General features: G+C 38.1%; 2 protein-coding genes across 8 annotated transcripts in view; both read right to left on the bottom strand.

Annotated features, from left to right (window-relative positions):
• Positions 1–1,011: 1,011 nt before the first annotated feature.
• LOC126937901 (forkhead box protein D4-like 1) lies at positions 1,012–2,291 on the bottom strand. Its single transcript, XM_050761752.1, has 2 exons — positions 1,210–2,291; positions 1,012–1,156 (listed from the first exon to the last, which is right to left on the bottom strand). The coding sequence occupies exons 1-2, from the start codon at positions 2,289–2,291 to the stop codon at positions 1,012–1,014; spliced, it is 1,227 nt and encodes a 408-aa protein (XP_050617709.1).
• A 3,570-nt stretch (positions 2,292–5,861) lies between these two features.
• The window catches only part of LOC126937902 (putative COBW domain-containing protein 7), a 952,477-nt gene continuing 932,485 nt past the window's right edge, over positions 5,862–25,853 (bottom strand). For 4 of the 7 annotated variants that reach the window (XM_050761753.1, XM_050761755.1, XM_050761758.1 and 1 more), the window contains 6 exons: positions 24,913–24,969; positions 19,909–19,960; positions 7,828–7,896; positions 7,659–7,724; positions 6,414–6,543; positions 5,862–6,026 (listed from right to left, as the gene is read on the bottom strand). In XM_050761753.1, coding sequence (XP_050617710.1) covers positions 5,920–6,026; positions 6,414–6,543; positions 7,659–7,724; positions 7,828–7,896; positions 19,909–19,960; positions 24,913–24,969 — 481 coding nt within the window. In that variant the 3' untranslated portion in view covers positions 5,862–5,919. Of the gene's footprint in view, positions 6,027–6,413; positions 6,544–7,658; positions 7,725–7,827; positions 7,897–8,264; positions 8,310–19,908; positions 19,961–24,912; positions 24,970–25,853 lie in introns of those variants that run through there. The other 3 variants (XM_050761754.1, XM_050761756.1, XM_050761757.1) reach the window with 2 other exon arrangements.

Below are 25,853 nucleotides of genomic sequence, written 5' to 3'. Positions count from 1 at the left end.
CTTTAAAACATATATATAGCCTTTTATTTTCCCCGAGTAAATGTTGGCCACTAAATTCCAAATTGATCTCAAATTGTTTTCCAGCTTGTTGGGGGGTGATGAAAAATATATGGAGAATATATTTACATGCCCTCCTATTTTTTTCTTTTGGAAGTCTCATAAATAGTAAATTTCCTATTTTAAAACCCAGGACATTTTCAACCTCAAATATTTGGAAGTTTTTAAGGCCATATTAACATGGATTACTTCTGCTATCTATAATAAATATGAATTGTGAAAATAAATTGAGAGAAAATAATGTGGGTTTTAAAAAGTTCCATTTAGAAAGGGAAGAATGAGACGTAACAGAAAATAAACAGTGTTGTGTAGTGACTTAGCATTTTATTTCGTCTATATAACTAGGCTTAATTTTAACATTAAAGATGGCACGTCAGACACGTAGATAAGAAATCGATGTTCTGAAATTAATATGCTACTTACATTAAACATCCCTATCAGGAAGACAGAGAGCGGAAGCATTTTGCACTTGACTTAGGAATAATACTTCCAGTTCCAAGGAATTAAAGAAGGGAACATGTTTGGCATCGGAAGCTGTGTTTTTGTTTGCTTGCTTTTCTTTTAATGCCAGAACAAAATACCCCACTCACTTTCATAGTCCCCCAGGAAATGTGCAAATCGGGAAAGCCGTAGAAGCCACAACCGAAGGCAAGAAAAAACGACTTGACGCCCTGCGAAGGTTACATTCAGGTGGTTTTTAGAGGAACGTAATCCAGCTGTTTCTTTCTAACCATTTTGCAGGGAACAGAAGTTCTTGTTTGCTCTGCAGCGGGATTCAGATGCACAAGCCCAGTATGGGCCGCACAAGGTGAAGTGAGGAGCTGCGGGTGGCTCCGCCCTCCCACCTGGCTCTTGGAGGGTCTTGCGGAATTGGCCAGGGAACTGGGCGTGGGTGATACTCAAAAAGCCGGTGAGGTCCCCTCTCCGCCCAAAGGAGCAGCCAGCGATGTCAGCCTAGAGCCCTCTGCCACTGCCTGATATCTCAGCAGCGCCGAGGCGGCCGACAGGTGCCCGCCCAGCACCGCGCCCTTGGTTGGAGCGCAGCCATTGGCGCAGTACTCCTCCTGATGCTGCTGCTGTTGCTGCAAAATTGTCCGAGCAGCGGCGGCGGCAGACACGTGCAGCAAAGGGGCAGCGGCCTGGGGATGCAACAGGCATGATGGTCGCTGGAGCAGGTGGCAGTAGCTCCACGCGGTCGGGGACAAACTCTGCGCAGCCCCTGTACCCCCTCCCCTGACCCCTTGCATAATACTCTCAATGCTGAAAGAGATGCATCCGCCTCCCGGTCGCGACGCCAGACCCTTGCCCTCCTCCCAAGACTGGGGACCGAGTGAGGGCTGTAGCACGGGAAGGGTGCCTGGGGTCTCCAGGTCCCCGCCTTGTGCTTTCTTCGGTGCCTCGGTATAGGTCGGGGCCGAGAGCAGTAGGTAGCGAAGAGGATGCGGGTGCAGCAGAGCGCACGGGCGTCTCCCGGGGGCGGCGGTGGGGTAGGCCCCCGGGACAGGTTGCGGCGGGGCAGGGGCCCCAAGCAGAGGGCCTGGGTGGGGGTTGTGCAGGGCGGCGTGTGCAGCAGGTAGAGGGAAGGGGTGGGGCAGGTGGGCTCCCGGGGTCAGTTGGTGGCGCTTGAAACGCTTCCTACGCCGGAGAAAGCTGCCATTGTCGAACATGTCCTGGGAGGCGGGGTCCAGGCTCCAGTAGTTGCCCTTGCCTGGGTGGCCCGGCTCGCGGGGGATCTTGACGAAGCAGTCGTTCAGCGAGAGGTTGTGGCGGATGCTGTTCTGCCAGGCGGGGAACTTGCGGCGGTAGTAGGGGAAGCGGCCACTAATGAAGGCGCAGATGCCGCTGAGCGTGAGGCGCTTGTGCGGGCTTTGCAGGATGGCCATGGTGATGAGCGCGATGTACGAGTAGGGGGGCTTTGCCGGCTGCGGGGCGTCTCCAGAGGCCACCGCAGACCTTGGCGGTGCCCTGAACTTGGTGCCAAACTCCGAGGGGTCGCTCGGGCCGCCGCCGCCCTCGATGTGCTCTCGGGGAAGCGCACCCCCGCCCCACCGTGCCACCTGCAGCCCCGGCTGGAGCGACTGCTCTAGGAACGACTGGCTCGCCTCCTTCTCGTCCTCCCCCTCGTCTTCATCTTCCCCCTCTCCCAGGATATCGATTTTACCTTCTTCCCGATCGGAGTCCCGGAAGCTGCGCTGAGGTGTGGAGCGAAGGCGCTCAGCTCTTGGCGAGTTCATGGAGGAGCAGGTGCTTCAGTTGCAGGGAATGTGGCGGCCGGGCGATCACCTGGCCTAGGGTGGGCTCAGCTGGAGGCCCGAGATGAATGTTGCAAGAAGCAGGAACGCTAGTGGTTACCCTTTGGGATGTTTTCGTCTGCTTGTTTCTACTCCTTTCCAATAACGTCCGGCAAAGATGCACTTTTCCTTTTATAAAAGCTACTTCAAGATCATGTGTGGTGGACTCTCCACTTTATAACCCTTTTCCCCTACCTCGGAGCTGTGCCACTCCCTCCTGACGTAGTCCAATGATGAGGGTCTTCTGGGCAAACACCAGACAGAGAAAAGCCTAGGCCCCTCCTCCTCGCACTCACTTGCCACCAAGGAAGGTGCTCTACTCATCCCGCGCAGCCAGCCAGTTGGTCGGCCTTTGCATGGGTTCTGTTAAGGTTCATTTAAAACCGCACAAATAAAAACGAGATAGGAAAGTATCATACTCAGCAATCTTGGCCAGGCTTTGCATGGGTTAAGGCACATTTAAAACCGCGCAAATAAAAACGAGGTAGAAAAGTATGATACTCAACAATCGATGACCACCTCGACATGCAGCCTTCCCTCCTGGAGAAAAGAAATGGTGGGGCGGGGGGCTGAAATGTACACGGTTGTTTGTAAAGGAATGTGTAACCGAAAAAGTATGTTTTAGCGTTTCACAGCTGGTAATCACCCATTTTCATTGGTAGAGTCTGTCCTTACCCAGAATGGTGAGCTGAATTATATTTAAGGTTCTGACAACATGCCCAAGCTGAATAGGGGGCTTCAGGGGATTGTTGCTTTGCTCCTTCTATCTTCCTCCCCACCTCCCCAAGATGCTCTCCCTGACTCACATTTTCAGAAAAGGTTCAAATGTCCCAGCACTAAATTGTGTAAGTTTATTCAGGCAAGGCAGGAGAGCTCATATGGAGTCCTCTGTCCCCTTGCAGCAATGGTTCTCCAACTTCTTTGAATATTTAACCACAGTAAGAAATAGCTTTTATATCACAATCTTGCACATACAGACATAATACATATCTAAGATGGGTTTCACAAAACAATATATTTACACTATAGTGATCACTGATATTTTGTTTTTAAAAAAATGGTCATAACCAACTAATTGATTTCACACATACCAGTGTGGGCCTGGTTTGAAAATTCCTGTTCTGACAAAGTGGCCGCACATACAAGAAACGCACATACAAGAAAAGGGCTTCTCTCTCTCCCTTTCCTCCTTCTTTTCTTCATCCTTTTTAACCAATTCATTTTTAGAGACAGGGTCGGTCTATGTTGCGCAGGCTGGCTTTGAATCCCTGAGCTCAAGTGATCCTCCCACCTCAGCCTCCTGAGTAGGTGGGACTACAGGCGTGCCACTATGCCTGGCTCTGGCTCTTCATTCTTTTTTCCCCTGAGATGGAGTCGCTCTGTCACCCAGGCTGGAGTGCAGTGACACAATCTAGGATCACTGCAAGCTCTGCCTCCCGGGTTCACGCCATTCTCCCGCCAAGGCGCCCGCCCACCACGCCCGGCTAATTTGGTTGGTTGGTTGGTTGGTTATTTATTTATTTATTTATTTATTTATTTATTTATTTAGGACGGAGTCTTGCTCTGTGGCCGGGGCTGGAGTGCAGTGGTGCGATCTCAGCTCACTGCAAGATCTGCCTCCCGGGTTCATGCCATTCTCCTGCCTCAGCCTCCTGAGTAGCTGGGACTACAGGCGCCCGCCACCATGCCCAGCTAATTTTTTGTATTTTTAGTAGAGATGGGGTTTCACCGTGTTAGCCACGATGGTCTCGATCTCCTGACCTCGTGATCTGCTCGCCTCGGCCTCCCAAAGTGCTGGGATTACTGGCGTGAGCCCCTGCGCCCGGCCTCTTCATTCTTTCAGAAATGTCAACATTAAGTGCTTTTACCTTAATAATAAAACTTGGGACTTCAATGAGGCAAGAAGGGGCTGTAGTGTTGCCTTTAAATCAGTGGGTCCTCATTCACTATCTGCACTGGGGAGGGGCAATATGACAGCAGAATTGTTCAACTCACTCACTCGACATCCTTAGAAGTAACACGATTTTTAGATTGGCTTCATTAAAATTAGCTCAGAGACTAAAGTAGCACTACAGGGGAATAAAACTTAATATTTGTTATATTAATAAGGATCTTATTAAAATACTAAGTAAGATACTATGCCACAGTATATATTAATAATTTAAAACCCACCTACTTGGGGAAACTTTGAGGTGCCATCTAATAAAAATGCAGCATAAAATAATATTATGCCATTGATTGTCACATAGTGTCTATAATTATGACAATGAATGTTCAGTGTGAAATCAAACGCCAACTGCAAGCGCAAAATATGATAAAAAAAATAGCTTAAAGTAGCTAGTGCCTTCAGGATAAAATCTGGAAAACAGTTTTCTTGATAATCTTTTTTTAAAACTTCGCTACGCCTGAAGTTTCTATCCTTTAAGGCTCCTCAGTTTATATGCAGCTTGGAGGGGCAAATGACAGACAGGTTTGAGCCTAACAGATTTGTTTGTATCCCAAATTTACCAATGACTGCTTGTGTGACCTACTAAACTAAGCTCCAGCAGGGCCAGGCCAGGTGTCTTATTCAACCACAAAATCCCAGATGCCTCCTCCCCAGCGCCCCGGCATGTGAGGCACATTTCCTCCATCAGCATAGGAATCGGATGACCTGGGAAAGGGAGTATTGTTAGTTTTCCTAGCGCCAATGTCTATAGGGATTGGGGTTATTTAAAAATGAAAGGAGAAAAATAAGGAGGCGCTCAAAAACAAAACACAAAACCCACATTGACGGAGGTATGTCAAAGGAGAAAACGGAAAGAGTTCCCAATGGCCAAAGCTGGGATAATTTGAGCAACAAAATAAAGTAGTATTAAATTGTAACCCAAAGTATAAAATATTCATGTGTCCACACTGATAAACATAAATGATTGAACTAATAAAGCGAAAGCAACAACTGTCCCTTGCAGAAATATTTCAATTAATTATGTAGACACTCCACTCCCAAGAAATTACACTACAACTCCTCATTCTTTTAGTGTGCACATTGCATAGTGATTTCCTTCCAAAGAGCACAGTATGAAATGGGGGAAAACAGCAAGTTTACAATGGAGAAATCTGACAAACACTCCTTCAGCCAGGTGATCAGGTGGCCAATATCAACATCAATAATATTCATAACCTTTTATTTCATGTAATAAAATGGTGACATTTACTTGTTTTTAAAAAAATTAATAACAATGTAATCATTATATCTCTGCAATCAGCTGAAGTTCTAAGAAAAAATGATAATGTTGAAAGTTTTTATCATCATTATAAACTTTCATATTCAGTGTATGTAAACTCCAAAGTCAATTTCAAAAGATATTTTTGTGAAATGCCATTCTTAAAAAAAAAAAAAGTATTATATATAATTGTATGAATGTTAAATGTTTTACAATATTGATTTGCTACATTTTATGTATGCTGTAAAATACCATTTTAAAGTATACTGGAATTCGTAACTGAAGTAATAAATAAATGCTTGAAATATACCCAGTAGAAACTTATTTTTATTAGCCAATCCTTTTGATAATAAATGCTTCTAGTGTTATGTACAAACTTGATCTTCTTTGAAATGTGTTGTCCACCGCTTTTCTGTTTCTGTCACAGTAGCTATAAATAGCTGTTTAAGGATATCCTTATCTAAATTCCTGCCTGCAAACAAAATGAAATATGACATGATTACATTATGCTTATTAAAATGACACAGTTCACCTATCAATTGCAGTTCATTAAATGCTTTATGGTGTTTAGAAATTTACAAAAAGAATAGTAATTGAGTAATTCTATCCTTAACTTTCTAGTTAAGTATATCAAAACCACATTGGTGCTTGGATTAATCACTTTTCTAAAACTGAAAAAGAACAAAAGTCCTAACAAGGTTTTATGAATGTTATAACATGATAAAGACGAAACATTGACCACAAGCTCATTTAGTTATAAAAGAGGACCTGAATGGTTAATCTGTTTAAGTGGCACGTGATATCCCTTTCAAATATATTTTTCACTTCGTTTTAGAAGTGTTAATCCTTTGTGACTTACCAATGAGGACCAATCGATTTGTTCTCTCAGTGTCATCCTTCCAGCTCACTGGAGTCTCCTCCAGATCATAGAGCTCATGGACACCCTGGACAATCACTTGTTGTGGTTTGTCTTTGATTGACACCAATCCCTGCTCAAAGGAGAATTGACTGAACATTAATCAGCCTCAGTTCAAACTTAAAAGCAGAAATAGAGCATCAATGTTAATGAATTATTGATATTCACTTAAAAAATACAAACTGTTAAGCTGAGAAAATTACTTAATTCCAATTATTTGTGAATTACAAAAAGTTTCTTAATATTTTTTATTTTCAAAAAAGGTTTCTGTATATTGATTTTTTTTTGAACAATCCCTTTTTCTAATGATAAAGTTAGTACATATATTAGGATGGTTTTTCAGTGTTATTTATCACAACCAAAACCTGAAACAAAATGATGAAATATATATCATATCCTATTGATTAAAGATTTTATATAATGTTTCACAGTTTTAGTGGGAAAAGTTGAGAAGTTAAAGGATTTTGGTTATATTAAATAACTCATTTTAGAAATGGGTTTCAATCAGTGAATAATCGTGAAATAAAGAAAAACTATTATATTTATCTGAATGAAAGTTCATTTTGTATTGATTTGCAGAAATGAGAAACGAATTATCTGATAAACTGGCTCCTATGGGGATGAAATTAACTTACTTGAAATAATGTTCTTAATATATCAAAAACTTTGTGCACACTTGCGAACACACAAGAGTAGACACTCAACTGATGACGGTTAAGCATACACCTAGAATCACTGCTTCCTGGAAGAAATACTGTTCATGACTTAAAAACCCAAATTTCAAGTAATGTGAGTGGGTTTCTAAACACAGAACAAGAATTCTTCTAGTCCTTTGTAACTTTGTTTAGAGTATGACAAATGTTTAGTGTCTGCTAAATGCATCAGGAAGCATAATGTTCAGCAGAAGTGAGATTTGCAACATTATTTCTCTGTACTTGGGCAGAGAGAGCAGAAGGTAACATTTCAAAGCACACAGGTTGTTCTAGCTGCAACCCTAAAGGAAGCTATGCAAATAAATCATGCCGTATGCAGCGATTTCCAAAGCTCCTTTTCAGTCATGAATATAATAAAGAAAAATGAAAGTAGACAAAGATGATTTGGACTAAAACCAGTGTTTCTGTTTAAAACCAGTTTTTGTAACAGCCAAGAAAAGGACTTCGTTCAAAAGTCTACAACAGTAAACTGTACCTTCAGCCTTATGACCTCCATGCAGTGATTGTCCTTGTTTCTCACATTCTTTTCCCACAGGAGATTCTGTAGCAAGTGACATATTTTAATAGGACCAACCATTGCTAATAGCAACAACTATGTAACAAAACCATTGATAAATTATTAATCAGTTAAAAATTGCATTCACCTGAATAAATATATTAAGATGTTCTTCCTTTGCATTTCCTGGTACTTCAAATGTGATTGTAACAATACTCTGTAAATCAAGGGAAATAATCAATAATAATTCTTTGTAGTCATATCAATGTATTTTTAAATCACAAATGTTAATATGAAAAGGAACATATTCATGGAATTTTACATTGCCTAAACCATATATATTAGGTATTATACTTTCCTCAGCATGTGTGCTGTTTTTTTGGAATTAGCAACTCCATTTCCTACATTCTGCAGAGGTACCAATGGGTTTAGTATTTACACAAACTACTACCTTGTATTTTTAAAAACCCACTCAAAAACCGTGATGAAAGGGTCCTCATTATTTCATTCTTTCGTGGATTCTCAGCAATAAGAATATATGTAACACATACAATGTACTCACTACACAGGGCCAGATACTTTTGCCTGAGTCACCTCATTTCATCTTTTGACTTCCTCTTCATAACAATCCTGGGGAGTGAAGATAACTATTTCATTTTATAAATTGGGGGAAATAAGAGTCAAAAAACAAGCTACCCAGAGCCAGGAATAAAACTCAAAACCAAAGTAAATTTGTTCTCTTAAAAAAAAAAAAACAAAAGAAAGGCTTGGCTTATCTTTAACTGAATAAGCATGTGCCAAGAGGAGAAGAGTTCTTAGTGATGAGAATGATAGGATAATGCCCTCTTTGGCTTTAGTAAGGGTGACATCATCATGTATTGAATATTAACTTTAGGATTTATTTTTCTTCTTTATCTTGATAAATCTCTCACTGTCTACCCTAAAGAAAGAGAAGCTTAACATTTCCTCTAACAGGTCACATAATTAAAACTCAAACCTCCCTTTGCCAATATAACCCCAAATTTCAAACTCAGAGATGAAAATACACAAGGGCTAAGCATAACATTACAAAAACATAAACCCCATCTTGGAAAACAGAGGCTCAAAAGCCAAGCTCAAAATGACTTTAAAAAGGTAGAAAATAATACACTGAAGCACAGCTTTGCATAACTTCCTAGAACTGCATATCTGGCCTAGCAATTTTACTCACCATTACATAATCATATAGGCTTACAACAGAAAATACAAAAAGAGCAAAACTATTTTATAATCCAAACTCAGAGAATCGCTAAAGGTAAGTATTAAAGACTAATTTAAGCACAAACATGAGACATTTCTTTCTTTCCATAGGTTATTGGGGAACAGGTGGTGGTGGTGAACTTCTTTAGTGGTGATTTGAGATTTTGGTACACCCATCACCTGAGCAGTATACACTGCACCCAATTTGTAGTCTTTTATCCCTTATCCCCTTCTCACCCTGTCCCCCTGGGTCCCCAAAGTCCAATGTGTCATTCTTATGCCTTTGCATCCTCATAGCTTAGCTCCCACTTATGAGTGAGAACATAGCGATGTTTGATTTTCCATTCCTGAGTTATTTCACTTAGAATAATAGTCTCCAATCTTACCCAGGTCACTGCAAATGCCATTAATTCACTCCTTTTTATGGCTGAGGAGTATTCCATTGTGTGTGTGTGTATGTATGTGTGTGTGTATATATATACACATATATATATAACTGTGGTGTGTTTATATATTATTTATATTATATATATTATATATTATATACACACACATACTATACACACACATACGTACACACACATACATACACACACACCCCACAGTTTCTTTATCCACGCGTTGACTGATGGGCCTTTGGGTCAGGCTCCACATTTTTGCAACTGCCAATTGTGCTGCTATAAGCACGCGTGTGCATGTATCTTTTTCGTATAATGACTTCTTTTCCTCTGGGTGGATACCCACTAGTGGGATTGCTGGATCAAATGGTAGTTCTACTTTTAGTTCTTTTTTTTTTTTTTTTTTTTTTTGAGACCGAGTCTGGCTCTGTCACCCAGGCTGGAGTGCAGTGGTGCAATCTCCGCTCACTGCAAGCTCCGCCTCCCAGGTTTACGTCATTCTCCCGTCTCAGCCTCCTGAGTAGCTGGGACTACAGGTGCCTGCCACCACGCCCGGCTAATTTTTTGTATTTTTAGTAGAGACAGGGTTTCACCGTGTTAGTCAGGATGGTCTCAATCTTCTGACCTCGTGACCTGCCCGCCTCAGCCTCCCAAAGTGCTTGGATTACAGGCGTGAGCCACCATGCCCGGCCATACTTTTGTTCTTTAAGAAATCTTTTTTCCATAGTGGTTGTACTAGTTTACATTCCCACCAGCAGTGTAGAAGTGTTCCCTGTTCACCACATCCATGCCAACATCTACTATTTTTTTTTTTTTTTTTTTATGGCCATTCTTGCAGAAATAAGGTGGTATCACACTGCGGTTTTGATTTGCATTTCCCTGATCATTAGTGATGTTGAGCATTTTTTCATATGTTTATTGGCCATTTGTATATCTTCTTTTGAGAATTGTCTATTCATGTCCTTAGCCCACTATTTGATGGGATTGTTTGTTTTCTTGCTCATTTGCTGGAGTTTGTTGTAGATTCTGGATATTTGTTCTTTGTCAGAGAGAGAGAGAGAGATAGAGATATATATATATATAGAGAGAAAGAGAAAGATTTTCTCCTTCTCTGTGGGTTGTCTGTTTACTCTGCTGACTGTTCCTTTTGCTGTGCAAAAGTTCTTTAGTTTAATTAAGTCCCAGCTATTTATCTTTGTTTCTATTGCATTTCCTTTTGGGTTCATGAAATCCTTGCCTAAGTCAATGTCTAGAAGGATTTTTCCAATGGTATCTTTTAGAATTTTTATAGGTTCAGGTATTAGACTTAAATCTTTAATCTATCTTGAGTTGCTTTTTGTATACAGTGAAAAATGAGGATCCAGTTTCATTCTCCTACATGTGGCTAGCCCATTAACCCAGCACCATTTGTTGAAAAGGGTATCCTTTCCAAACTTTACCTTTTTGTTTGCTTTGTTGAAGATCAGTTGGCTGTAAGTATTTGGGTTTATTTCTGGGTTCTCTATTCTGTTCCATTGGTCTATGTGCCTATTTTTATAACAGTACCATGTTGTTTTGGTGACTATGGCCTTATAGTGTAAGTTTGAAATCAGATAATGTGATGCCTCCAGATTTGTTCTTTTTGCTTAGTCTTGCTTTGACTATGCGTATGTGTATGTTAAACCATCCCTGCATCCCTGGTATGAAACCCCTTGATCATGGTGGATTATCCTTTTGATACATTGCTAGAATCAGTCAGCTAGAATTTTCTTAAGGATTTTAGCATCTATGTTCAAGGATATTCGTCGGTGGTTTTCTTCTTTGGTTATGTCCTTTTCTGGTTTTGGTATTAGGGTGATACTGGCTTCATAGAATGATTTAGGGAGGATTCCTTCTTTCTCTCTCTCGTGGAATAGTGTCTTTAGGACTGGTACCAATTCTTTGAATACCTGGTGGAATTTTGTTGTGAATCCGTCTAGTCCTGCACATTTTTTTTGTTGGTAATTTTTAAATTACCATTTCAATCTCCCTGCTTGTTACTGGTCTGTTCAGGGTAATTCTTCCTGATATAAGCTAGGAGGGGTGTATCTTTCCAGGAATTTATCCATCTCTTCTAGGTTTTCTAGTTTATGTGCGTAAAGGTGTTCATAGTAGCCTTGAATATCTTTTGTATTTCTGTAGTGTCCGTTGTAATATCTCCCGCTTCATTTCTTATTGAGCTTATTTGGATTTTCTCTCTTCTTGGCTAATCTTGTTAATGGTCTATCAATTTTATTTATCTTTTCAAATAACCAGCTTTTTGTTTCATTTATCTTTTGGATTTGTTTTTTTTTTTGTTTGTTTGTTTCAATTTCATTTAGTTCTGCTCTGATCTTCTTTCTTCTGCTGGGTTTGTTCTTGTTTCTGTAGTTCCTTGAGGTGTGACCTTAGATTGTCTGTGCTCTTTCCAACTTCCTGATGTAGGCATTTAGAGATATGACTTTCCTTTTAGCACCACCTTTGCTGTATCCCAGAGGTTGATAGGTTGTGTCACTATTGTCATTCAGTTTGAGGAACTTTTAAATTTCCATCTTGATTTCATTTTTGACCCAATGATAATTCAGAAGCAGGTTACTCCAAGTATCTGCATGGTTTTGAAGGTTCCTTTTGGAGTTGATTTCCAGTTTTATTCCACTGTGGTCTGAGAGAGTGCTTGATATAATTTAAATTTTCTTAAAATTTATTGAGGCTCATTTTGTTGGCTATCATATTGTCTATCTTAGAGAAAGTTCATGTGCTGTTGAACAGAATGTATATTCTGTGGTTGTCGGATGGAATATTCTGTATCTATCCTTTAACTCCATTCGTTCCAAAGTATAGTTTAAATCCATGGTTTCTTTGTTGACTTTCTGTCTTGATGACCTGTCCAGTGCTGTCAGTGGAGTATTAAAATCCCTCACTATTATTGTGTTGTTGTCTGTCTCATTTCTTAGGTCTATTAGTAATTCTTCCATAAATTTGGGAGCTCCAGTGTTAGGTGCATATATGTTTAGGATTGTGACACTTTCCTGTTGGACAAGGCCTTTTATCATTATATAATGTCCCTCTTTGTCTTTTTAAACTGCTGTTTTTATCTTTAAAGTTTGTTTTGTCTAATATAAGAATAGCTACTCCTGCTCACATTTGATGTCCATTTGCATGAAATGTCTTGGTCCACCCCTTTACCTTAAGTTTACGTGAATCTTTATGAGACTCTTGAAGGCAATAGATGGTTGGTGAATTCTTATCCATTCTGCAATTCTGTATCTTTTAAGTGGAGCATTTAGGCCATTTATATTCAATGTTAGTATTGAGATGTGAGGTACCATTCTATTCATCATGCTATTTGTTGCCTGTATACCTTGTTTTTTTTGTTTTTGTTTTTGTTTATTTAATTGTATTTTTGTTTTCTAGGTCCTGTGATATGTATGCTTTAAAGAGGTTCTGTTTTGATGTGTTTCCAGTATTTGTTTCAAGATTTAGAGCTCCTTTTAGCAATCTTGTACTGGTGGCTTGGTAGTGGTGAATTCTGTTTGTCTGAAAAAGCTGTATCTTGCCTTCATATATGAAGCTTAGTTTTGCTGAACACAAAATTCTTGGCTGATAATTGTTTTGTTTGAGGAGGCTGAAGACAGGGCTCCAATCCCTTCTAGCTTGCAGGGTTTCTGCTGAGAAATGTGCTGTTAATCTGATAGGTTTTCCTTTATAGGTTACCTGGCACTTTTGTTTCACAGCTCTCTTTCATCTTAGATAACCTGATGACTATATGCCTACGCAATGATCTTTTTGCGATGAATTTCCAGGTGTTTTTTGTTCTTCTTGTATTTGGATACCTAGGTCTCTAGCAAGGCTGGGGAAGTTTTCCTCAATTATTCCCCCAAATACATTTTACAAACTTTTAGATTTCTATTCTTCCTCAGGAATGCCGGTTATTCTTAGGTTTGGTCATTTAACATGATCCCAGATTTCTTGAAGGCTTTGTTCATATTTTCTTATTCTTTTTTATTTGTCTTTATTGAATTGGGTTAATTAGAAGACCTTGTCTTCAGGTTCTGAATTTCTTTCTTCTACTTGTTCAATTCTATTGCTAAGACTTTCCAGAGCATTTTATATTTCTATAAGTGTGTCCATTATTTCCTAAAGTTTTGTTTTTTATTTATACTATCTAGTTCATTGAATATTTCTCCCTTCACTTCTTGTATCATTTTTTTGATATCCTTACATTGGGCTTCACCTTTCTCTGGTGCCTTAGCTTAACAACTAACCTAGTAAATTCTTTTTCAAGTAAATCAGGGATTTCTTCTTAGTTTGGATCCATTGCTGGTGAGCTAGTGTGATTTTTTTGGGGAGTGTTAAAGAACCTTGTTTTGTCATACTACTAGGGTTGGTTTTCTGGTTCCTTCTCATTTGGGTAGGCTCTGTCACAGAGAAGGTCTAGGGCTGAAGGTTGTTGTTCAGATTCTTTTGTCCCACAGGGTGTTCCCTTGATGTAGTACTCTCCCCCTTTTCCTATGGATGTGGCTTCCTGAGAGCCGAGCTGTAGTGATTACTATCTCTCTTCTGGATCTAGTCACTCAGCAAGTCTACCAGGCTCCAGGCTGGTACTGGGGGGTAGTCTGCACAGTCAGGAAATATGAACCATCTGTGGGTCTCTCAGCTGTGGATACTAGTACCTGTTCCAGTGGAGGTCGTACGAGGGTGAAATGGACTCTATGAGGGTTCTTAGCTTTGCTGGTTTAATGCACTATTTTTGTGCCGGTTGGCTTGCTGCCGGGAGGTGGCACTTTCCAGAGAGTGTCAGTTGTGGCAGTATGGAAAGGAACAGGTGATGTGTGGGGCTCCAGAACGCCCCAAAACATATGAGATATTTAATCTCCACTGTTACTAGTAATAGGAAAAGCAGAAAAGTGCTTTCTTGCTTGATATGAGAAGTACAAGTAAACTAAAAAAAGGTTCAAATTGAACTTGCAAATGTGAGACTTTTAAAAGTACTTATTTTGTCACAACAGTCAAGACACTAACAACCACCTAAATGTTCAGGACAGTTGAATGGATAAAATAAATGTGGTAATATATATACAACCAAATATTATGTATCCTTAAAAAACATCCTGTCATATGCTACAACATGGATGAATCTTGAGGACATTACACTAAGTGAAATAAGCCAGTCACAGAAGGACAAATATTGCATGAATTCACTAATATCAGGTGTCTAAAACAGTAAAACTCACCAAATCAGAAAGTAAAATGGTGGTTACCAGGGGCTAGAGGGAGACGAAAATGAGGAGGTGCCATTCAATGGGTATAATTTTAGTCGTGCAAGATGAAAAAGTTCTAGAGATCTGTTGTATAACAATGTACATACAGTTAATGATACTGTATTGTACCGTTAAAAATTTGTGAAGAAGGTAGGTCTCATGTTAAGTGTTTTTTACCACAATAAAAAATATACAGTCATGGATACATAAAGAGAAATGAGTTGTTGGGCGATTTTGTTGTTATACAAACATGATAGTGTGCTTACCCAAACCTGGATGGTATAACCTACTACACACCTAAGCTATGCTGTATATAGCCTATTGCTCCTAGGCTACAAACCTGTACAGCATACATTTTACTGTACTGAGAAATGTATGGAAATAATAACACAATGGTAAGTATTTGTGTGACAGGAATTTTTCAGCTCCATCTTATTCTTATGCAGTCTGACTAAAATACTGTTATGCAGTGCATGGCTATACTTATTTTTAAATCTTAATAAACATACTCTATTTTTAAATTATTTTTATAGCTTAAGGTAATAATAATATGCATTTTTAAATGACAATTATTTTCTTTCTTCATTAACGAAATCACTACAACAACTAAAAGTCCACATAAAAATATACAGCAAAAGGTTGTCGAATGAAACATTAACTGTCAGTTTAAAAAAAAGAAATTTAGTCTTCAAAAATGTTTAAAATGTATTTTAATGCAAGTTGGAAAACTATATTAAGAATGTCTCAAAATATGACTCAAAATAGATTTATTGTTAAAGATTTTAATTTAATAATTTTTTTTTTGAGATGGGGTCTCACTCTGTTGCCCAGGCTGGAGTACAGTGGCACGATCATGGCTCACTGCAGCTTTGAACTCCCAGGCTAAAGCAATCCTCCCACTTCAGCCTCTTGAGTAGCTGGGATTACAGGTACATGCCACCATGCCTGGCTAATTTTTTGTATTTCTTGTAGAAAAGGGGTTTCACTATGTTGCCCAAGCTGGTCTACAACTCCTGGGTTTTTAAGCCATCCACCCACCTTGGCCTGTCAAAGTGCTAGGATTACAAGTATGAGCCACCACACCCAGCCTAAAGATTTTTATAATGATTTTCGCTTTTGTCAGGTTAAGTATGTGACTTACTATTTTTAAGAGGTACAATAAACTCCAGTATGAGGCAAAAAAGGCTTTAAAAATTAAGATAATGCATCATGGGGCTCAAGAAGGGTGATCTATATTTTGGAACTAGATGTTTTCCTACACCAATAAACTATTTTCACATTTCTAATGTGAAAAATTAAAAAAAAATCTATAATTCTCAGTGCAGAAGATAAGGGTCACAACTCATAGTTGGTTCTAATAATAAACTAAACATTATTTGTCACTTGGGTTTTCTCATCCACCTTCCCACTCTCCAAACCCAGGTAGGTGTTCCTTATGGGGAATAAATAAAGAATCCATGAAAAATAGATAACTGCATTAAAAAATCAGGGATAGAGCCTTAATAACACATACATACTATGTCCAGGTATTACCCATTGCAGACTTTTTTTTCCAGTTTTTGTTTTGAATCTAAAATTAATTCCTTTTTCCATGTATACGGACACAGAAAGAAACAGAAAAGTGAGGCAATAATTCAGAAAACTAAAGCAAAATAAGGAATTGTCTCTAAAATAAAATTTAAGAACAATTTACTCAGGTTTGTTTATTTAGTCTGTTTCTTCTTTAACCCATTGGGTTATTTCTCCATTTTCTACTCTTTTGCAAACAATAATACCTAATATGCAATAACTTCTATATGTTTTCTTCATCCAGAACACTAAGCCCCCTAATGTGCTTAAACTCAAAATCTGTACCTTCACACTCTAGCCCTCTGTTCTTCTTTGCCTGTATAATATCTATACTATAATATCTGGCCACCAGGGACAACTGAATATATGGCATTATCATCCAAATCACTTTGCCTTCCCAATTTTTCTATTTCTAGGTTTCTGTAGTCAATCTAGGCTTGTTTCCCATCACCGCTTCGTTTCTTTCTGATCCATCCTCAGTCAGACAGGATATTCAGGCAAGTCTACCAGTGAAACAGCTCTGGATTTATCCCATTTCTAGTCTCACTGTAAACAACATGTTTCAGGCCTTCATCACACAGTATCTTCCCACATGGTCTCCTGACTCTAAAGTCCAATCTAGCTTATATAACACTCCTAGACAGCAGAGCTTGAGTTCTCTTTGTCTAGCAAATTAAAACCTAATACCTTAGACCGGGATTCCAGTACCAACTCTCCACTAAGACTTCTGTACCAGAGACCTACTCATCTATAAGATTCTCACCTTCACATTTTTAAACATCCATATTGCTCTTTTCCTTACTTCTTCCTGTCAAAAAAAATCCTACCAGGTCAAGGCTATTTTCTGTTAAGTAAGTCAGACTAGCACTTACCCCCGCTTCTTTGACTGGGAAGGGGCAAAAAAGAACTCTTTATAATTTTGGATATCTTTTATATCTTGATTTGAGTGGGAGTTAGAAGGATATGTGTTTAAATGTGCATATAGACAGATATATAGGTACAAATATACTTAAAAATACATTGAGGCCGGGCACAGTGGCTCACACCTGTAATCCTAGCCCTTTGGGAGGCCGAAGTGGGTGGATCACCTGAAGCCAGGAGTTTGAGACCAGCTTGGCCAACATGGTGAAACCCCATCTCTACTTAAAAAAAAAAAAAAAAAAAATTAGCTGGGCGTGATTGGTGCATGCCTGTAATCCCAGCTACTCGGGAGGCTGAGGCACAAGAATTGCTTGAACCTAGAAGGAGGAGGTTGCAGCGAGCCAAGGTCGCACCACTGCACTCCAGCCTGGGTGAGACTCCAGCTCGAGTGAGACTATGTCTTTAAAAAAAAAAAAAAAATCCAAACATTGAATTGTACACTAAAATTACACATTTGCATGCTTTACTGTATGCAAAGAAATAAACCAAACCAAAACAAACAAACAAAAAACTATCTTCATGGAGCATTTGATGGGGTTCAGGACATGCTATCCCAAAATATGGCACCTCAGTATTTGAGAAAATGGCAGAACCAGGAAGGTCACTCTCACCTTCTCTCCTGAAGCAGGTCATAAAACCTAGGAAAGATTTTCTGACCTTCCGCTGATGCAGTTTATAAGACCCTCATTTAAGAGGTGCCCTCTCTATATACAGAGGAAAAGAACATCCTTAAGTCTGAATGTGAAGGGTCACAGAGAAAAATCTGAGCAAATAGGCCTTGCTAAGTTCTTCCCAGTTTATTATTATTAGATCATACTGTTTTATCTAATTATGCTTCTCCATTACTATCCTCTTCCATATCATAACTCGCATAAAACATACATACGTATGTTTTATGAAGGCTCCTGTGTCAAGTAAAACTTACTAAATTGGTATGTTGAAATTTCTCTTGATAGTTGGTCTTCTGTTAGAGAGATCTCAGCCATTAATCTAGTGATAGGCGAGGAAAAGATACATTTTCTCCCTTACACCTCAGATCCACTGAACCAAATGAAATTGTTCATGCCTCTGAATCCCATAGCCCTTTGCCTGTGATACTATTTTTCCCTATGTTTATATTATCTAAAGCAGGACAGTGCATCAGAATCTCCTACAGAGGCTTCAAAAATATAGACATGCCCTATTTAGTAGTAAAATGACATAATGTCTGGAATTTGCTTTCATACACTCCAGCAAGGGCAACAGGTACATACAGGCTCATTATACTATTCTACTCTTATGCACGTTTGAAATTTTCTATTAAAAAAAATTTGTTTTTTTAAATACTCCAGGCAAAAGAAATGTTGGGAGGATAGGTGAAATAAAACCAGCTAAATGTTGATGCCATTTAAACTGGGTGATGCACAGAAGGGGTTTACTTTACTATTCTGTTTACTCTTTTATATATTTGAAATCTTCCATAATAAAACGTTAAAAATATACATTAATATACACATACCCAAGTCCCAATCCTGGAGATTGAGGGGTGAGAACTACTGAGTTATCGTATTTTTTTTAAAAAGCTCCACATGTGATTCTGACTTACACCCCATTTGAGAACCACAGCTTTTCATTCTTTTAACAAATATTCACTGAGTATCCACCAAGCCCTGTCCTAAGCAATAAAGATTTTACATTTAAGGAATTTATAGACTAATGCAAGGCAAAAGCATTTCAACCAAAGTACAAGGCATCATAACTGCCACAATAGGGGTTCATTCGAGATTCTACGGGTGGAGACATTGACCGCTCCAAATGTTCATGGTAAGTGAGTACTGCATTTTCTTCATCTTTTCATCCCTATGATTCGTGGCATCATGTTCTCTACCCAGAAGCTCAAATGTGCTTCATGTTCATCTGTATGACAGATATCGACTATCATAAAGAATTGGGTTTTTTTTTTTTTAACCATAAATTCTATCTCCAAGGACTTGTATTTCTCTCATTTATTCATTTTAAAGATAAGAGAAGAGGAATATCCTATTAACAAATGTTTCACAGGGAAAGGTGTCACAAACATAGTAGTAAACCTGCTCATAAATATGAACCAAAATGAATACAAATGCAAGTAGCTGTTATCTTGGCCCTATTACAACCAACAGCAATTCAAAAACTGAGTGATCACTTGGAGACAGAGGAAGGAAGACTAAGCACACTGCTCACTTACACATCCCCCACTCCACCCCTCAGGGTTTTAAGTGGAACAAAGAAGTTATCCTAAAGCTCTACGATCTACGATCTGCTTAACAGAAACACAAGTACGGTAAAATTATATTTAATTTGTTCCTAGTATCTTAGATATTTACCTTAGGGATTAGAATTTTAGAGCATTAAAAACATCTTCAGAAGTTCAAATTTACAGTGCCCAGCTGGTTTCACCTGAAGGTGAAACTCAAAGTCAATTTTTATTTAAATAAGCCATGCTTATATCAGACCTTTCCTTAAACAATTCAACATACTTAAAAACAGACTGCCTATAGAACCCCCAGGCTGCTTTTAAGGAGTAATCCCTATCAGAACTAATCAATATGCTAAGTAATCTACAGAATGGAAAGGCTAGAAAGCATGATTTCCTCAGATTCTAAAACAAATCTGGTTTGATGAATTCCTATTATGTGTTAAGAAATTGAATTAGACTATGTCAAAAGCATTTAAGAGTCCAAAAATTATCAACATAGTTCAAAAACACCATTTTAGAAAAAGTTTACAATAAAATAGTCCTAAACATAGCCAATTTAGTTAAAGAGGTCCTTTAAAAACATTCATTAGGAATTTTGGATTTAGATTTTTTTTTTTTTTTTTTACCTGATCAAGGTGAGGTTGTGTTCCTGGCACATGCTGAAGTTTTTTCTGCAAACTAAAAACCACTGATTAGAAATTCAGAGATGAATACACTTCTGATTTAACTTTATATATTATTTAGTGACACAAGGATAATGAAGTGACTTTCCATAACTGACTATTTTACTATTGTAATTCCAATTTTACATGTTGTTCACAAATTCCAATAGAGAAAAGCTGGAAGATTAAGTTTTTTAAAAATTTCTTTTAAAAAAAACACACATTCATATATATACATATGCACACAATAAAGAAAAAATTAATCTTTTAGCAACACTATTTTGTGTGGTTAAATACGTCAGTAGATTTCTTTACCATTCCAACAGGTTTAATACAAGCTTAAATATATATATATAACCATTCTAGTGTTGCTCAGAATTCCTTAATTTTCTCCTGCTTCCTAATGTGCAAATAATGCTGGCACCTAAAGAAAGTTAAAGGATAAATTTTCCTTTATCAATGTTTTCCCCTGAACTTATTTAAAAAACAAATAGTATCCATAAATTTTCTATATAGTCAGTTACCAATTGAGAGAAAAAGAAAGTCAGAATGTTAAAAATGCATTGTTCTGATATGAAAAGCACAAGAAGATCAATATGGCATAACAAATTACAACCATAACAACTGTAGCATACATTTCAACACTGATGGGGACAGGACAGGAGGGAGAAAGGACTTAAAACCTTGCAGATGTTTTGCCTTGAAGAACAGTGAGGGGTAAATTAGTAACAGCAAGTTTAGGAAAGAGAAAGAACTTATAGGAACTATTGGAGGGAATGAGTCTCTTTGGGGGGTCCTAGTAGGGAGAATGTCAAATTAAATCCTTCCCAGCTGGTTGCTCAGGAAAAGATTCTCCTGTTTAGCAGCTAAGCACACACAAAAAAGTCATGCAATGGCCTTCTCTACAGTGGTGAGATCACATTAAATAGCTACTTCAAGTGTCACTAAAGCATTATAACTGCTCTTAAGTGTAGAATGAGATTACTTTAGAAAAACATTTTGAAAAATCATATGCTTTTCCCATATGTTCAGTATTTAATGTTGTTGGACAATGACTGCCTAAAACTTCATATGCAGCAAAAAAAAAAAAAAAAAAAATCTAACAACGAGCATCTTAAGTTTAGTTCCCAGTAAGTCTCAGAATTTCATGCCCTCTATTTTTTCCCTGTCATAAACATTTTTAAAAGACTAATCTAGTGGATAAGCATAAGCTACCACAACCTGAAATTCACGAATCTGAAATCATCTTACACATTAACTTGTAATCTTATAACAATTTGCGTCTCTGCACACATAAAATGTAAATTCTGTACACATAAAATGTAAAAAATCTCAAACAGTTTAGCGTTTTGTATATTTAACCCATTATGTTCTATAAGAAACAATAATTTAGGTATTGTCAGTAAGATGGAATTAGCAACATTTCTATTTCTCCCAAGTAAAAATATGGAATGATATAAAGAACTGGATGCCTTAATGAAAGCACCTGTCTTACAGCAAATTACAGCAAAAGATAGAAGTAGAAAGGAAAAACAAAAATTGATATACTGAATATCAAGGTGGGAAATTATTTCATACTCTAATTCTTATTAGTGAAATAAAGCGCTAAAAGATACAATATGTAAAGGGAAAAAATAAAATTTCAACTAAAAAATATTTCAGCGTTTAACATATTAAATGACAACCAACTTGCAAGCTCTTAGACCGAACAGAGATAAATAAGTTTAAGAAAGGCAAATTGTGCTGGGTTCAGTGGCTCAGGCTTATAATCCCCGCACTTTGAGAGGCCAAGTAGGAGGAACACTTGAGGCCAGGAGTTCAAGATGAGCCTGAGCAACATAGCGAGAGCCTGTCTCTACAAAAAAGTAAAAATAAAAAAAGTAGCCAGGCATGGTGGTGCAAGCCTGTAGTCCCAGCTACTCAGGAGGCTGATGGGAGGATCACTTGAGTCCAGGAGTTCAGGACTGCAGAGAGCCATGACAGCCACTGCACTCCAGCCCAGGTGTCAAGAGTGAGACTCTGTCTCAATAAAATAAAATAATTAAATAAATATAAAAAAAAGAAAAGGCCAAGTGTGGTGGCTCATGCCTATAATCCCGTTACTTTGGGAGGCTGATGTGGGCAGATCACTTGAGCCCAGGAGTTTAAGATCAGCTTCAGCAACATAGCAAAACCCCATTCTCTACCAAAGTAAAAAATTAGCCAGGCATGGCAGTGCGTGCCTATAGTCCCAGCTACTCAGGAGTCTGAGGTGGGAAGATGGTTTAAGCCCAGGAGGCAGAGGGTACAGTGTGCCGACGTCGCACCACTGCACTCTAACCTGGGCAATAGACCCAGACTCTGTCTCCAAGGGAAAAAAAAAAAAAAAAAGAAAGGCAAATTTCATGCAGTATTGTTTCATTTTTTCCCCTCGTAAACATATTTAAATGTATCACAGGATCTGTAACTATCAAAACTGCCCACAGCATCAAATTAGTAGTTCTAATCCAGATGTGGAGGATGAAAGGGATCATGGCTAACTAGTGAAAAAGCACTACTGATAGCCAAATGAAGGGCTGCAGCCTTGAAGTAAAAAGAAGAAAAGGATCATCAAGAGAAAAGTTAGGATGGACTAGTCTTCTGGTTATTTCAGAAATGGTAGCAAAAGACAAAGGCTCTTAAGCTCCCAGAATTAGATGACAACCTCAGCCAATCCATCTCCCTAGTAAAGCCAGAACTAAGATGGGAAAAAAGGACCATTTTTAAATGAACAAGCCAAATTTATGCTTAGGGCTGTATTAGTTTAATGGAAGAACAGTCATTTCAAAATTAGTAAAACAAAAGTTTCATATGAAAAAACAGCATAATTCTGAATGATTTTCATACAATCATTATCAAGCATAAGTGATACTGGACACCTGAAGCTGACGTGAGGGAAAAAAGCTCAGGGAGATTTCACAACTTTGTACAGCAGTGGCTTGAAAGGATATAACTATATTTACCATAAAACAACAAGTGGTCATTTTTACCTTACATAATTTATAAGAATTTTTAGAAAAATAGAAATAACTCACATGTAATTCAGGTACACCAAACTTTTCTGCCTTCCTACTAACAGGAACTAGAAAAGCAAAATGCTGATTTTTTCCAGGTACCCCGAAAATACCTTTATAATTTTAGCCATAATTTGTTTAGTCTAAAAAGGTACTGCTCCAATACCAGAGCTACAGGTGAAAAACATCTCTCTCAACTGAAGACAACTTCTTGAATAACACTGTCACTGACAAGTTTACTCTCTGAGCTTCAGTTTCCAAACTGAGAAGGGGGAATAACTGCACTGCCTATCCCAGACTTCTGGTTGCTGAAATAATCTCAATCAATTTCTTTTTCTTTCTTTCTTTTTTTTTTTCTACAAACTACATGCAAATTTAATTTTTCCAATTTATAAAGTAAAAGGGGTCCAATAAAACACTATCGTGTCCTACCTTACAGGTTACTGTAGGTATTGTTTTCAAAATGTGAACAATACTACAGACTGAAGGTGGAAAAAAAAAAAAACTAGTTGAAAATAGAATTAGCTTTTAAGGGCATGGCTAAGGCAAAATTAGAAATATATATATAAGGCTGGGTGTGATGGCCCACACATGTAATCCCAGCACTTTGGGAGGCTGAGGCAGGAGGACCACTTGAGCCCAGGAGTTTGAGACCAGCCTAGGCAATATAGCAAGATCCCATGCTTACAGAAAATTAAAAAGAAAAACAGTCAAGCATAGTGACACATGCCTGTGGTCCCAGCTACTCAGGAGGCTGAGATGGGAGGATTGCTTGAGCCCAGGAGGTCGAGGCTGCAGTAAGCTATGTTTGTGCCACTGCACTCCAGCCTGGGTGACAGAGAACCCCATCTCAAAAAAAAAATAAATAAAAAAGAAAAGAAATACATATAGGAATGAGAATTAGAAATCTCAAGTATAGAGCCACCCGCCATGCCTACCCTTAAGCAAACCTGCCCCACCAATTCAAACTGCCCAGAGAGATGTCCATGTTCATGATCTTATATGGACATACATGAGACTTATGAGATATTCATTGCAGCATTATTTGCAATAGCCAAGCTGTGAGAACAAGTTAAATGTCCACTAACAGAAAAAGGGATAAAGTAAATGTGGTATATGTAGAAAATGGAATATTACTCAGCCTTAAAAAGGAAACCTTGCCATATGCAAAAACATGGATGAACCTTGATGACTTTATGCTACGTGAAATAAACCAGTCACAGAAAGACAAATAATGCATGATTCCACTTGTGTCAGGTAATTAAAATAGTCAACCCCACAGAAAGAGTGTAGAATTGTGGATGCCAGGGGCTACAAAGATAGGGAAATGGGAAGCTGCTATTCAAGGGGTATACAGCTTCAGTTATAAAGAGTGAAACGTTCCAGAGATCTGCTGCACATCCTCATGCCCATAGTTAGCAATACTGTATTGTACACTTAAAAAATTGTTAAGAGGGTAGATCTCATGTTAGATGTTCAGACTATAATAAAAAAAGAAAAAGATACTGATGCACAAGAATAACTAATCTTTCTTCTCTCCCTTACCAAAAAGATTCCCCACAGAAGGCAGAAAACTAATCCATTATTAAAGTGAAGAGAGTTATTTGTGTGAGAACCCTAAGCTAAACTTTTCTATGTATTTCATGCATTTTCTCATAGAAAGAGTGTTATACATAGTGTTTAGTGTAGAAGTGTTAACGATTAGCCTCTAAAGTTAACTATCATTTACACTATAATTTCTACAGGGAAATGCAATATGATTTCCAAACAACCAATTAGTAAAACTTCCAAGAACACATCTCATTAAGAATGGTCTTGTACGCCAAAGGAATGGCAGGAAGCTTAAATCAAGGATGCAATTGTGCAAATCATTCCCGTTAACTATGGGAAAAAAAGGTACATAACAATAAAAGTAAGCAAATTATACAAAACATACCTTATTCCAGAGAGACTATCAAAGGCATGAAGATCTAATACATTAGAGAGATCAACTCTAAAAGGAAGAAAACTAACATGAGCAGTTGGAAATTCTGTGAAAATACATCCAATTAATCAAGAAAAAAAATCTCTGACTCTTAAAAAATTTTATACATAAAATTCATAGAAGTGGGCAAATGGTATAAGATTTGAATCACAGTTGAATCAAGATTGAAAATTATTTGGTTATTACTTCAATGAATTAGCTTTTTTTTTTTAACTTTCAATTATCTTTTCAATCCTGAAATTTATGAGCTTTCCAAATACATTTTTATAGCTAAAAAAAAATCAGCTAAAGAACAGAAACTTTTCCAAGCAGTTTATTACTCAAAAGATGAAACAAAAGAAATGACAAATAGAATTAACAAATAGGTACATTCCAAATACCTCTGCAATTTTTGTATTTCTTTTATTCCCCCTCCCCGATATAACATGTAATATAAAAACGAGAAGTCAAATAACCAATGTACAAAATATTAAGTTACTCTAGGACCCTGATCTTCACATGATTTGATTTCATTCATTCAGAATGAGGCTGCATGTAGAAAGAAAATTCCTGACATCCGAATAGACATTATTTCTCTTAGAATTATTTAATGATAATTAAACTTATTTAATTGAATCCAATGATTCAAATCAGGTGAGAATAACATCACAATTAACATTAGGTTTGGTTTAAATATAAAAAAGCAAATTTATAAAGACTGGTGATTGAGTTATAATTTTAACATAAGCTCAGAAAACAGCAGAGGACAGGCCGGGCGCGGTGGCTCATGCCTGTAATCCCAGCACTGCGGGAGGCTGAGGCAGGCGGATCACAAGGTCAAGAGATCAAGACCATCCTGGCCGTGGCCAACGTGGTGAAACCGTGTCTCTACCAAAAACACGAAAATTAGCTGG

Source organism: Macaca thibetana, chromosome 15, assembly GCF_024542745.1.
Source record: "Macaca thibetana thibetana isolate TM-01 chromosome 15, ASM2454274v1, whole genome shotgun sequence".
Lineage (NCBI taxonomy): Eukaryota > Metazoa > Chordata > Mammalia > Primates > Cercopithecidae > Macaca > Macaca thibetana.
Note: the sequence above shows the minus strand (reverse complement) of the source record. Positions and strands in the feature narration are given on the sequence as shown.